Source organism: Telopea speciosissima, chromosome 6 (genome assembly GCF_018873765.1).
Source record: "Telopea speciosissima isolate NSW1024214 ecotype Mountain lineage chromosome 6, Tspe_v1, whole genome shotgun sequence".
NCBI classification, from domain to species: Eukaryota; Viridiplantae; Streptophyta; class Magnoliopsida; order Proteales; family Proteaceae; genus Telopea; species Telopea speciosissima.
Window position 1 is genome coordinate 10173980 of NC_057921.1, and position 14301 is coordinate 10188280.

The following is a 14301-nucleotide window of genomic DNA, read 5'->3' on the forward strand; positions in this document are numbered from 1 at the left end:
TTACGGTACATCTCAAACTTCAAGGTCATGGATCTAAGTCTGGTCATGGATGTACCGCCACAGTCGAGCCTTACCTGGTCCCACATGGACTTGGCAGTCTCGCACTTCTCATATTGGCTAATAAGATCACCGTGCATCATGCTTAACATAAGAAAGTGCGCACTATGATCTCTCTTAAACAAATTGTCATAAGCCTCTTTTTCTTGACGATGACGGGCGGTAGTACCCACTTCGGGTGGGGCCATCTCAGTGGTTAGGTGTTCTAGGTAATCTTGCTCATTAAGCAAGAACTTGGCCTTTTGGTGCCACATGTCATAGTTGGTGCCATCCAACTTTCCCTTGGTGATATCTTTCTTTCCACCTTGCTTGCCACGTCGGCGCTTGGTGGTCTTATGCCAAGTTGGCACAGCTTTCTGAGCTTGATCCTGTTTCCCAGTGTTTCGCTGTCTCTTGCGCTTAGACCCATTCTTACGCTGCCTTACTTGGGTGACAAGGGCATATGATTGCGTCGCCTCTAGGCGCTCCGCCTCTAGTTCCACATGAGCGACAATGTCATTAAATATTTTGACAGTGTCATTATGTGTCAGAACTATCTTCATCTGCCCCCAGGAATCAAGCAACGTCTTACTGACGGCCTGTACTTACTGCTCATCGGTAAGGTGTACCCCAGCATCATCTAATTTTTGGATCATGTCTTTCACGACCCTAAGGTGTTCAAACCATAGTGTGCTTGGTATCCTTACGGTGCATCTCAAACTTTAAGGTCATGGACCTAAGTCTAGTCGTGGATGTACCGCCACAGTCGAGCCTTACATGGTCTCACATGGACTTGGCAGTCTCGCACTTCTCATATTGGCCGATAAGATCACCGTGCATCGTGCTTAACATAAGAAAGTGCGCACTATGATCTCTCTTAAACAAATTGTCATAAGCCTCTTTTTCTTGATGATGATGGGCAGTAGTACCCACTTCGGGTGGGACCATCTTAGTGATCAGGTGTTCTAGGTAATCTTGCTCATTAAGCAAGAACTTGGCCTTTCGGTGTCACATGTCATAGTTGGTGCCATCCAACTTGTTGCCTTGGTTAAGGTCGGCAACAACACTCTTAGAGGCCATATACATCCATAAATCCACAAATTTGTTCAAGAAATCCTAATTAAAATTAATAGTACCCTTCCCCACACGATGAGACCAAAAACTTCGCTAAGCTGGTAATCAAATCTCACAATGTGTGGGTCTGGGGACGTATAACTTTAACTGATTTCGAACAAATGTAGGAGAAAAAATAAAAATCTCCTAACCACAGTTTAATGCGCCATACACACGAGTGCGCAAGAGACTCACACAAGAGACCCAAATTTGGTACTTGAAGTGATATGTTGAGTCGGTATGGGGTTGTGATACGCAGTGCAGTAGCTCCCATTACATGGCTTCTCAAAAAATATTAAAATTACAACCGGCACTTTACATTCAAGATCCTACTACAAACTACCGGCAAGCGCTACACTTTGTATCACTTCCAGGTACTAACTCTAACGCACATCTATCCAAATAAACACGTTACTTGACAAGTACCAAATCCATCCCATGAAGATATAAAAAATAGCAAAACACATGGTGTGCATGGGATGGGGTGTTTGACAGCGATACCCTAATGGCAGCGTCAAACAGGTCTGTACCATAATAGGGGGAATCACATGTTTCTTTATTAATAAAGTGGCCTTGGGCAATCTCTAATACACATGGGAAAAATATGGAACGATTTGGGGCAACACCCTATCTCCCATTTTTCTCCCATGGATCTCAAAAATAATTTCTCACTAATGGGGCTGCACATGACATGAATAAAATACCCCCCAAAACTGAGAAACCCTACAGGGGAGATCCCCAAAAATTTGTTAGGGGCCACAAAAACAAAACACAAACACAAGATATGCTTTAATAAAGAAACCACATAAATAACACATCATGGACAAACCCCAATGCTTGCATAACAAAAATAAAGCATATGCATAAAATAAAAATCATATCACATGCATATAGTAAAAACCATATCATATGCATCTAGTTAAAATCATATCATATGCATTTTGTCAGAAACAAAAACCCCCATATCATGCATATAGTTATAACCCAAAATTAAACCATATATGCAATTCTGTTTTATAACTAAAATAAAACAAACAAAACAAAATAGGGTTTTTTTTTTAATTTCTATCTGTGGGCAAGCCACCATGCCAATTGCCTCGTGGCACCCAGCCACGGCCTGTAGCTACCGCTGTTGTGAACACAGGCATGCTACGGGCAAAACATAAAAAAAAAAAGGAAAAAAATTATTCTGTTTCAAAAAAACAAAAACTCTCCATCTCAATCATGATGCAATCATGAGTCAAATCATCAATCATGATGATTCTTACTTTTGTTTTTTTTGTTTTGAAATAATCATTACAAATATACAATGATGGCATCTCTCTGTTTCTCTTTCTTCTTTCTTTCTTCTCCATATTCTTGGTTTTTTTTATTACTCGGTAGCAGCTGCTTGGCCCAGCCAGAAGCTGCTGCCATGTGTACACCTTGCTTCGCACGATCGCAACAGCGCAGGACACGGCCCGCTGCTGCCGCTGTTGTGCGCTGCATAGATTGTGCGTGCCCTGCACACATTCGCAGCAGCCGCTGCTGTGGATGTGCGCCAAGGGCAGCGAGACGTGGAGAAGAAGGGAAAAAAACGTGTGAACAACAAGCCCTAATCGGCTCTGATACCACTGTTAGCATACGAGCATTCCAAATCCATTAATCACAGAGGTTTAGGGATTACCTGAACCGAATGGAATCGCACCGGAAGGGACGATCGAATGCGGCTTGTAGTTACAAGCACCACACGATCTCTATAGGCTTCTCCACAGAGAACTCCACACCACAAAACCCTAGGCAACTGAATGGAAGCCCTTGGAAAACACAGAACTTGAAAGAGGGAGAGATCTAATTAATTAATACACACCTAGGGTTTATGCCTTATATCGATATATAGGCTAAAACCCTGGGATAGGCCAATCAAAGGAGGGATCAGTCACTTAAGTGGGCGGACTAGCTGGGCCTCAGACCCATCACCGATTTACATGTCCTATAAATTTTCAAGCTCTGGAGTCATATTTTATGCCCAAAATTAACTATTCCTGCTCACAATATTCACATGATATGGCATTGTTTCCGACTGGGGCTTATGTTCATTCAACTAAATGAACTACATCACCTCAAAGGGGCTTAGAATAGTTGAGGGTTTTTCAGGTTTTCTTTTTTCTTTTCCCAAGAAACACAAACGTACATATGTACAACAAGCTTTCACCTCATCCATTTCAGTCCATACTTAAGGAAAAAATAAAAAGAATTTTCTTTATATCTTCTACAAATCAATTGATCTATGAGCATTAACTAGTAATCTAATGGTTTTATGATAATGTCTACATGTCTTCCAAAGTAGAGATAGCTCAGGAGAAAGTTTCTGGTAAATTAACTGATTCTCCAACTTCGCTTAACCAAACCAAGACGGAGAAGGAGCGTCAAGAGAAACTGTCAATTATATATTTTTTATACCACTAAAATAGAAAGCTGGTAACAAGTCAATTTGGAACGCAAATATGAGAACAACACGAATTCCATCTCACGAGTGCCTCTACTTTGTCACAATTGCAACACCTATCCATAAGTTGGATACAGGAGCTGGCAAGTTAGGATGTGTTTGGTAACGTTCTGTGGAATGTGTTTCTCTGTTTTTTCGTTCTGTGAGAACAGAAAAATGGGCAAATGGTGTTTGGCAAAATGGTTCATTTTTTTGTTCCCAAAGGACGAACTGGATGCTTTTTTAGTCTCTAGAACAACTTGGACGAAACAGAGGCAGAGGTGTTTCGTCTGTTCCATGGAACAACTCCACAACACAAAAAAATCTAATTAATTGTGCAAAGGCTCGAGGGAGGAAAACTTTTATGTCTTCGCTCTTGACGACGAACGAAGGGGATTAACTCCATTGCCAGTAGATTAAACGAAGGTCTTACATCTATTTTGTTTAGATTATAAGTCATGATTGGCTTATGTTCTGAGGTAAATTTCACTTTCTTGTCTCTCACGATTGCTTTCTTCTATGTTAAAAGTTTCCCACATTTCTTGAGTTTCTTTAGGTTCTTCTGATATAACTCAATGTGAAGCCCACTTTTTCTCACAATTTTTTTTTCCAGATTTTGGTTCAACACCCAATTCCCTGAATTTTCCGGGTAATTGTTTTCAATACTCAATCATTTTTAATCTACCCAAGAACAGTCGAATAACCTTATTTTAGAGCATAGGAGCTCGCTGATGTGTCATAATATCACCATCCACACAGAATGTGACATGTGGACAGATCGGTGTCGAACCAAGGTGCGAGCTGAACACACGGTGCACAACACTAAATCGGTTATCGACGGGGAGGATGATCACCCCTTCCCCAACATGGCCGAGCTCCGTGGCCGAGCACTAGGTCCGCCGAGCTATGAACCGAGCCCGCTCAGATCAGCCATAGGCCAAACACTTGGGTGGTCTGAGTTTGACCGAGCTGACACAAATGCTAAGGGGGCAGCTCCCATGCCACTTGTGCCGAGCACGAGGCCGAGCACCTAGGGCACGGCCGCCCGAGGCTGAGCCCTCTCGAAAAGGAGCAATAACGGCCCACCAGAGATCACGGAGCCACGTCAGCATGTCCCAACAATCAAGGGATATGAATCAGGCCGCGATCCCACGATAGAATCGAGTCACACTCCCACAAGGACTCTTACCTCTTTAGGAGTCCGACTCCGAGAATAACTCTCCATTCTGCTCCGTACGGAAGAACCCTACCAATAGAGGACTCTTACCATCCAAGGACTCCTCCAGCTGCCTCATCTCATCCTATAAATACCAAGGTATGGAGCTCAAACTCTCATCTCACTTTTTACTAAGTGGTTACACTGTTGCGCTGGAGACCTAACTTAAACATCGGAGAGTCCTTGGCCAGAGCCACACCGGCTCTCTTGTGCTCACTCGGTTTTTGCAGGCTCATCCGTGGGCGAACCGAGCACCGGAGGTTTTCACACGCAACAGATTTGGCGCCATCTGTGGGAACGACGTCAGCTAGTCATCGTTGTTTCTACCAATCAAGAGGGCAAGGACAATGGTTGTGTAAACAAGATCAGGACAACATGGCTCTACCTCCCGCGGGGATGAGCCACAACCTGATAGACAAGCGAGGCACTCTCCACCACCCCCTAAAACATCACGGTAGGCCAACTTGGCTCCCTCAGCGCAGCGCGGGCGTCACTACCAACCTGGCTCCCTTGGTAGATGGGGGAAATGGGGGGAGTGTGTTGGATACGACAGCAGAGGAGCAGCCCCAAGCCGAGCCAAACCGATAAGGGTTCAATTTGCCGCTGCCTCTCCCCGTGCCAGAGAATTTGGATCCTGAAGCCCTGACGAACAATCGGCAAGTCATAGACCTCCAGCTGCAACTGTTGCACACCAATGAAATGTTGCGTACTTTCATGGGTCAGATGGCCCAGGCCGGGTTGCTGAGCCAGCCGTCGGCTGCACCCCCTTTGGCACCAGTACTCGTAGAGGGAAATCTGTAGCAAAACGCTGGCTGGCATCGAGCCAAGCCAAGCTGAGCAGCATCGTCTCACCTGCCCGATCAAAAAACTCCACCCCTGCGTGCCCACAAGAGTGCTCGACAGGACGAGTTGGAACATCATCGAAGCCCAAGGGCGGGGGGAGAGATCGAACCAGCAGCTTCGGTCGCTAGAAGATCGGCATTTTTTGGTCGCCTCGAGGAGGATGGGCAGCCAAGGCGGCGCCAAGAACAATGGGGGGAGCCCAATGGGAGACGTATTGCCAAAGAAGGAGAAAGATCTCACTATAGCCCTCGACGTCGAAGCCCACCTCACCGAGAAGAACAAAGGAGCCCCCACGGGTCCAACTTCCAAGGGGAGAGACGAACAAGAAGGAGTGAGGCTGACCGAGCCGAATAGAATGGTAGACCTCGATGGGATGAGCAAGCGAGCCGATCCTGAGCCGAGGGACAGTATGGCCGACCTTGGTCGGATGAGAGGGATAACATGCACCAAGCAGGGGAGCTGAAAGATCGAGCACCCAAAACTAAAGTAGAAAAAAGACTACGAGAATTGGCCGAGCAGGTTGAGGGACTGAAGAAATAGGTTACCCCGAATGCCTACTCACTGGTCGGGCAAAACCCTTATCCTCCCGAGATCATGACCACACCATTACCGACCGGGTTCAAGCCACCTCCCTTCGATTGGTATGACAGGACCACCAACCCAATGGACCACATCAACTACTTCAACGCGATGATGACCATGTATGGGGGAATCAAAATTGTTTCCTACCGAGCTTTCCCGTCATCTCTTAAGGGTGCGGCGACCTCGTGGTTCTCGTGGTTGCCGCCGAACTCCATCACAAGCTTTGCTCAACTCTGTCGAGCCTTTATCACGCATTTTCAAAGTAGTATGAATCATAAGAAGATGACGGTCAACCTCCTGAGCGTGAAGTAAAGACCTGATGAGTCGATCCGAGTGTTCATCTCACGTTTCAACAAGGAATCCTTAGATATCAAGGATTTGGATGAGGCCACGGCCCATATGGCAATAAGCAACGGGCTCACAGACATGGACCTCATCAAGGACTTGGCCCGAAAGCCAACTAAGAACATGGCTGAACTCTTGGAGAGGTGCAACAAGTTGGCAAACATGGAGGAGGTGCCCCAAGCACGAAAGGTGAGTAAAGGCAAGGCTGAGAAGAAAAGGCAAACAACCGATGATCGCAAAGATGAAAAATGGATAAAGACTACCTATAGAGCCGAGAGGACAGACCAAGCTCGGAGTCCCGAGTACACTCCCTTGAATACCTCACATAAGGAGATTTTGATGCAAATTCAATATGATGGGTACATCCGCCGGCCACAGCCGATGCAAGCCAGGTCATCCCGAAATCCCAACAAGTATTTATAAATTCACCTAGAGGGGGGTGAATAGGTGAAGCTAGTGGAAATAGTGCAAAAATAAAACAACTAATAAAACTAAGCAAGTAAATTGCAAAAGTAACACAATCATTTATAGTGGTTCGGCCAATTATGCTTACATTCACTCCTTTCACCTTAGAGAGAATTCCACTAATAAGAATCTTGAGAATGAGTAAGAGAACACATATAACTCTTGAGTAGGAGCAAGAGGACTCACACCACCAACTACTCTTGATTGACGAGCAAGAGGACTCAACACAATTAACTACTCTTGATTTCAAGCAAGAGGACTCACAACATATAATAAAGAAAACTTTACTAAGTAAGGATTACCTCAACCTTAGTGAATGTGTAGCTAACTTCCACTTTGAAGCTTCAATGCTAAGTGAATATAATTAGCTAGAGAGGGGAGCGAACTTGAATGCTTTAATGAATGAATGCTTCAACACTTTGAATGTTCAAGTTCGAATGCCTTTGCGATGCTTTTGATTTGCCTTAATTGATTGTAATTAGTCCAAATGAGCTAACCTATTTATAGGTAAAGGTGCTCAAAGCATCTAAGGTTCATTGCCATTTTAGGATATAATTCTCTCCTAATCCGGTATGCCATTTCCCAATTCGGTATGCCGGATCATGGAATCTATCCGTTGTCTAACGGTTAATTCCCAACAGACATATTGCAATTCAGTATGCTGGATCTAATTCGTATGCCGGATCAAATTTAGCACATTCTGGTTACTTTTTGTGAGCAAACCCTGAGATTGCAAGCAAACAGGTCAAGATGGATTCGGCATGCCGGATTAGGATTCGATTATGCCGGATCAGCTAATTTTGCTGAATATGGCTAAGTCCATGTTTGGACAAGTGTGGGGCCATTTACTTAGGTTAGGTCCATGTAAAAAACACCTCCTAGGGTCACTCCATATATATGCATGTGTGAGTGTGTGCATTACAAATGGACTTAAACTTTAAATACATCTTAATACAAAAACATTGAACATATGCTTTAAAACTCTTGTATCTCATTGAGATGCTTGAACATGATCTTTGAACCTAGTCCTTCTCTCAATCTTTTTCTTCACACCATTCTTTGATACTTAGTCTTAGTTCAACAAGTTTGTATAAGCTCCCCCTTACTTGATGCTTGTTTCTTGTAAGGTCTCTATACAATAAAACACAAGTTAGTTCAACTAACTTATTTGTTATCATCAAAACCATATAAGGTGATGTATGGATTTTACCCCAACAGTATTGTCAGTTCCACAAAGACATCGATCACGACACTGAATATTGCTATCAGCTGAAAAGGGAGATTAAAGAGCTGATCAAGTTGGGACACCTAAAACGATATATCAAAGGGAGCCGAGAAGAGCACGGAGGCCGGCGGCCGGAAGACCGCGTTCAAAAGAAGGTTGACCCGAGGTCAGAAAGCCAGAGGGCCAAGCGCGATGAGGAGCAAGTCCAAGCCGAAAAGAAAGATGATGGATCAAGGCCAAGCAGTGACAAAAGAGCTCCCATATACACCATCCTTGGGGGACCCGGGCAAGAATCCACCCGAAAAGCCAAGGCCAGTGCTAGGCTCGTTAGAGTCGCAGAAATACCGACAAAGAGGCCAAAGTCTGAGACAACAATCTCCTTTACCGAGGCCGACCTCGAAGGTATAAGTTTACCTCATGATAACGCTTTGGTGGTGCAGGTGGAAATTACGAGGAGACCCGTTCATCGGGTATTGATCGACACAGGAGCGTCAGTAGATCTTATGTCACTCGACGCCTACCGACAGTTCGGCTTTGGCAATGATGCGCTCAAGCCAAAAGGAACCTCCCTCCACGGATTCTCAGGAGGCTCGGCCACAATCAAAGGGTCAATAGACCTACTAGTTACATTTGGACAAACTCCATGCCAAACGAAGATCCAAGTCAAGTTCATGGTGGTACGGTCGGTAGTAGCCTTTAATGCCATGCTCGGTCGCCCATCACTCACCGCCCTCCAAGCCATCATTTTACCGATGCATCTAAAGATGAAGTTCCCCATGGAGAATGGGATCGGAGAAATCCGAGGTGATCAAAAGAAGGCCCGAGAATGTTACGCAACATTCATCAAGCAGAACAAAGGAAATGTCTGAGGAATGGCCATGTGCATCGGGCACCTCCCTGGAGACCAACAGGATGAGCTTACCGAAAGGCATGGGAGACCCGTAGAAGACCTCATCCCATTCTCCCTAAGTAACAAAGATTCGATAATGATGGTACAGCTCGAATCAATGTTGAGCAAAGAACAAAGGAATCAGCTCAGAAATTTCTTGAAGATGAATGCCGTTGTCTTTACCTGGTAGGCCGCCGAGATGCCCGACATACTGAGACACATAGCCAAGCACTGACTCCATGTGGATCCGAGCCGAAAGCCGATCCAGCAGAAGAGAAGAAATTATGCTCTTGACAGCCAAGCGGCGATCAAGGAAGAGGTGGAGAAGTTATGACGGTCAGGGTTCATCCGAGAAGAAAACTTCCCCACCTGGTTGGTAAACATCGTTATGGTTCCCAAACCGAACGGAAAGTGGAGGATGTGCGTTGATTATACCAACCCAATAAGGCATGCCCGAAAGATAAGTATCTGCTACCTTGGATCGACCTATTGATAAATGCCACTGCTGGCACGAGATGTTGAGCTTCATGGATGCGTACTCTTGTTACAATCAAATCCTAATGCATGAAGTGGATGAGTCCTACACGACCTTCTGGACAGATCAAGAAAATTTTTACTACAAAGTCATGCCGTTCGGATTGAAGAATGTCGAAGCGACGTACCAACAGATGGTGAACCACATGTTCCATGAACAGATCGGTCGAAACATGGAAGTATATATGGATGACATGTTAGTAAAGAGCATGAAGGCTAAGCATCACTTGGCTGACCTCGAAGAAGCTTTTGGAGTACTGAGGAAGAACCAAATGAAGCTGAACCCCGCCAAATACGCCTTTGGCGTGACCTCCAAAAAATTCCTCGGCTTCATGGTCTCCATTCGGGGCATTGAAGGCAACCCGGTGAAGATCAAGGCCATCCAAGAGATGAGCCCTCTAAAGACGATCTGAGAAGTACAAAGGCTGAACAAAAGAGTAGCAGCGTTGGCTCGGTTCACATTGAGATCGAGCAACAAGTGCATACCGTTCTTCAAAACCTTGAAGAACATTCGAAGCCTGAAAGACTTTAAGTGGACCGAAGAATGACAGCAAGCTTTTGAAGACTTGAAAAATACTTGGAGAATCTGCCTCTCCTCTCCTAACCCGAGCCTAAGGAAGAGCTCCAAATTTACCTGGCCACGACCCCGGTGGCGGTCAGCGCGGTACTAGTCAGGGAGGAAGGCCAAGAAAAAAAGCCCGTATACTACATTAGCCATGTTCTCATTGATGCCAAGACAAGGTACTCCAAGTTCGAGAAAGTAGCTTTCTCCCTTGTAAAGGCCGCTAGAAAGCTGAGGCCATACTTTCAAGCTCATCCCATTACTGTGCTAACTGATCAACCCCTCAAGAAGATATTGCACAAGCCGGATGTGTCGGGTCGGTTGATCGCCTGGGCGGTGAAGCTGACTGAGTATGATATAAGCTATCGCCCGAGGACAGCGATAAAGGGACAAGCTTTGGCCAATTTCGTTACAGAATGCACTATACCCGACCCCGGGGTGCGGGGCATCGAATCAACAGAAGAGGCCGAGGCCGAGCCCGAGGCCTAACAGTCATGGGTTATGAATGTTGATGGCTTGAACAATTCCGCCTGGTGTGGAGTGGGCTTGATGTTAGTTAGCCCTGAGGGGTTTTGCATCCAATACGCCCTAAGATTCAAGTTCACCGCCTCCAACAACGAGGCCGAATATGAAGCCCTCCTAGCCAGACTCCGAGTCAGCAAGGCCATAGGTGTCAACAAGCTAAAGGTGCGGAGCGACTCATAGCTCGTGGTCAACCAAGTCAACGGAAAATACAAGGCCAAGGATGAAAGGATGATAGCATACCTGAACCGAGCCCGAGCACTGATCTCCAAGCTAGAGCACTTTGAGATGGCCCGGGTACCAAGGGAAGAGAATGTTGTGGCCGACTCCCTCTCAAGGTTGGCCGAAGCTGACTTCTCAAGTCTGAGCCGATCAGTATACATTGAAATTCTAGAAAAGCCATCCCTACAAGAAGAAAGCGTCAAGCACATTGAAGAAGATGGGCCGACCTGGATGGACCCAATCGTCAACTATCTGGAAAATAATCAACTCCCGAAAAGCCGAGATGAGGAGAGAAAAGTCATGATCCGAGCCGTGAAGTACATCTTGATTGATGGTGTCTTGTACAAAAGGACTATCTCGGCTCCCCTCCTCCGATGCCTCGGGCCAAAAGGTGCTAAGTACACAAGGGCATATGCGGGAGCCATATGGGTGGCCGAGCACTGGCATACAAAATACTTCGACAAGGATTCTACTGGCCGAGAATGCAAGAAGAAGCCATGAAGCATGTGAAGACATGCGAAAAGCATCAACTATTCGCACCTATCCCGAGCCAACCAACAACGAAGCTGACCACAATGCTAAGCTCAATACCATTCGCCATGTGGGGAATGGATATTCTCGGGGACTTTACCCCGGCGTCTGAAAATCAAAAATATTTAGTGGTAGCCATCGACTACTTCACTAAGTGGGTTGAGGCCGAGCCCTTGGCCACCACCACTGAGAAGAACATGGAGAAGTTTTTCCGAGATAAACTCATCTACCGATTCGGGCTACCCAAAGTGCTCATCACGGACAACGGCGCTTAATTCAATAACCCAAACTTTTGGGAATTTTGCAAACACTTCTACATAGATTTTCTCCCGGTGGCAGTGGCTCATCCAAAGGCAAACAGACAAGTCAAAGTGTCGAACTAAACACTATTAGCGGGGATCAAGAGGAGATTTGATGAGGCAAAGGGACGGTGGGTGGATGAGCTACCGAGTGTGCTTTGGGCATATCTGACGACAGTGAGAACACCCACAGAAGAAAGCCCATTTCGGTTGGCGTACAGTACCAAAGCGCTAACCCCCGTAGAGGTCAAAGCCTCATCATTTAGAGTACTCAACTTCAACAAAAATACCTATGAAGACGGGCTAAGGGCCAACCTCGACTTCCTTGATGAAGTACGAGAAAACGCTCTGCTTCGGAATACCGCTTACCAGTAGAAAATGGCAAGATACTATGACTCGAGGGTGAAGGAGAGACATTTTGGCCAAGGGGATCTCGTCCTCAGGAAAGCAAGTGCGTCAATGCCAAGCCAACAAGAAAAGTTAGCGGCAAATTGGGAGGGACCATACATAGTGTCCAAGCAAATTCGCCCAGGGATGTATCGCTTGCAGACTCCGAGGGGCAAGAAGGTACCAAGGTTGTGGAACTTAGAGAATTTGAAGAAATTTTTTCAGTAAAATGATAAATTATTCTGTTTAGCTCGGTTCAGACCGTGCATATTTATGTACAGCCATGACTCCGGCCTCGGTTTCCATACTCAGTTCAGTTAAAACGCTTGCTTGAAGTTTGATATTCAATAAAAGGGGATTCTTCTCCACTCCCAAGTTTATTTCAAGTCTACAACATGTCGAGTCATAAGACCAATCCTCATAGATTGGCCGACATCGAAGACCAACCCTTATAGGTCGGCACCCAAGTCGTAAGAGCGATCCTTATACATTGGCAGACGTCGAAAACCGACCCTCATAGGTCGGCACCCAAGTCATAAGACCAATCCTCATAGGTTGGCCAACGACAAAGATCGACCCTAATGGGTCAACAAAAAGGTCACAAGACTAGCCATCATAGGCTGCCTAACTCATAAGGCTAACCTCCACAGGTTAACCATCGTAAGGTTGAGCACAACAACCGAGCCGACAGGTGGCTGAGGTTGAACAAAAATTGCCAAAGGCATTAAGTCGGCCGAGTGGGCGGCTCGGTGTAGTAACCCTACACAAACACCATCAACTAATAAAAATTAATCAAAGCATTAAGCTCGGTCGAAAGATAGACCTCGGCCCAGTGCCTTCACGATAAGTCCGAGCTCCGAGGCTGAACTATTAGGTGAGGACAAAGGAAGTAAAAATTACCAAGGCATGAAGCTCGGGTGAGCATCGGTGCTCAAACGTGTTGTCAAATGATAAAAGAAAATGGCCAAATGCAAACACTTAGACAAATTTGGAAGAAAATGGTCATTTCATTAAAAGGCCAAAAAGCTTGGCATGGTATGTACAAAAGCCAAAAACTCAGCACAACACAAAAAAAAAAAAAAAAAAAAAAAAAAAAGCTGATAAAACCTCGAACATAGGGACATATACATCATGGGCAAGAAAAAATAAAAAAATTCCGAGTGTGGGGGCATCAGCAGCATCCTCGGTGGCATTCTCAGTGGTGTCCTCAGCAGGGGCCTTTTGGGTCCTCAGCATGAGTAGACGGCTTGGCCAACGGGGTGACCTCGATCGTAATAGCTTGGAGAACCTCAACCACGTCCTCCTCACCCAAGTCCTCAACCACAATGGCCACGTCTTCATCGAACTGAGAGAGGTTGAGGTTGGGGAAAGCAGCCTTGACCTCGGCCAAAAGATCGGCTTGGCCTGAGTCATAACCGGCCAAGTATGAGGGCTTTCGTAAGCCATGGCAGAGCTCATTAAAGTCCTTCGATTGAAGGTACTCCTCCACCCCCTCAACGCGGGCACAAGCCAGATCGGCCTCGCCTTTCTTCTTTGCTTGCTCAAGCTCGACCTTCAGAGCCTACACCTCCTTCTCATGATGGGCCCAGAGAGAGCCCATTTCCTCTTGAAGGGTCTTGAGGTCAGACTCTGCCTTCTCAGCCTTCGCCTCGGCCTCCTGGCGCTCCCTGATGGCCCTCCTGGCCTCCTTCCCGATTGCTCGGGATGAGCATCGAGGGAGACGTTGTCATTGAGAGCCCTCTCCAGCAGAAGAGCTGGCTCGACTACCTTGGAGAAACCTTGACAGTACAAGCCGAGCAAGAGTTAGAAGGGCTGAACCCAAAAAATGAGACTGCCAAAAACCTGAGGGAGGAAAAAGAAACTCACCATCGCCACATCCTAAAAAAGCGTGGACAACAGCTCTAGGTCGCTCGGTTCCTCTAGCATGGTCTTGTCCACTGGGAGGCAATCGGCGTCAAGCCACTCTTTGGCATGAGGGGCCGAGTCCCCTGGGAATAGACGCCATTGGGGTCAGATCGGTAGGTTGCTAACTAAGGCCCGTCCCAGGGCTAGTCCAACCACAC

The 14301-nt window shown here is 46.2% G+C and overlaps 1 protein-coding gene across 1 annotated transcript; it reads left to right on the plus strand.

Moving 5' to 3' along the window:
- The first annotated feature begins 6683 nt into the window (after nucleotides 1–6683).
- On the plus strand, nucleotides 6684–9161 carry LOC122665435. Its single transcript, XM_043861584.1, has 2 exons — nucleotides 6684–6791; nucleotides 8733–9161. The coding sequence occupies exons 1-2, from the start codon at nucleotides 6684–6686 to the stop codon at nucleotides 9159–9161; spliced, it is 537 nt and encodes a 178-aa protein (XP_043717519.1).
- The last annotated feature ends 5140 nt before the right edge of the window (nucleotides 9162–14301 follow it).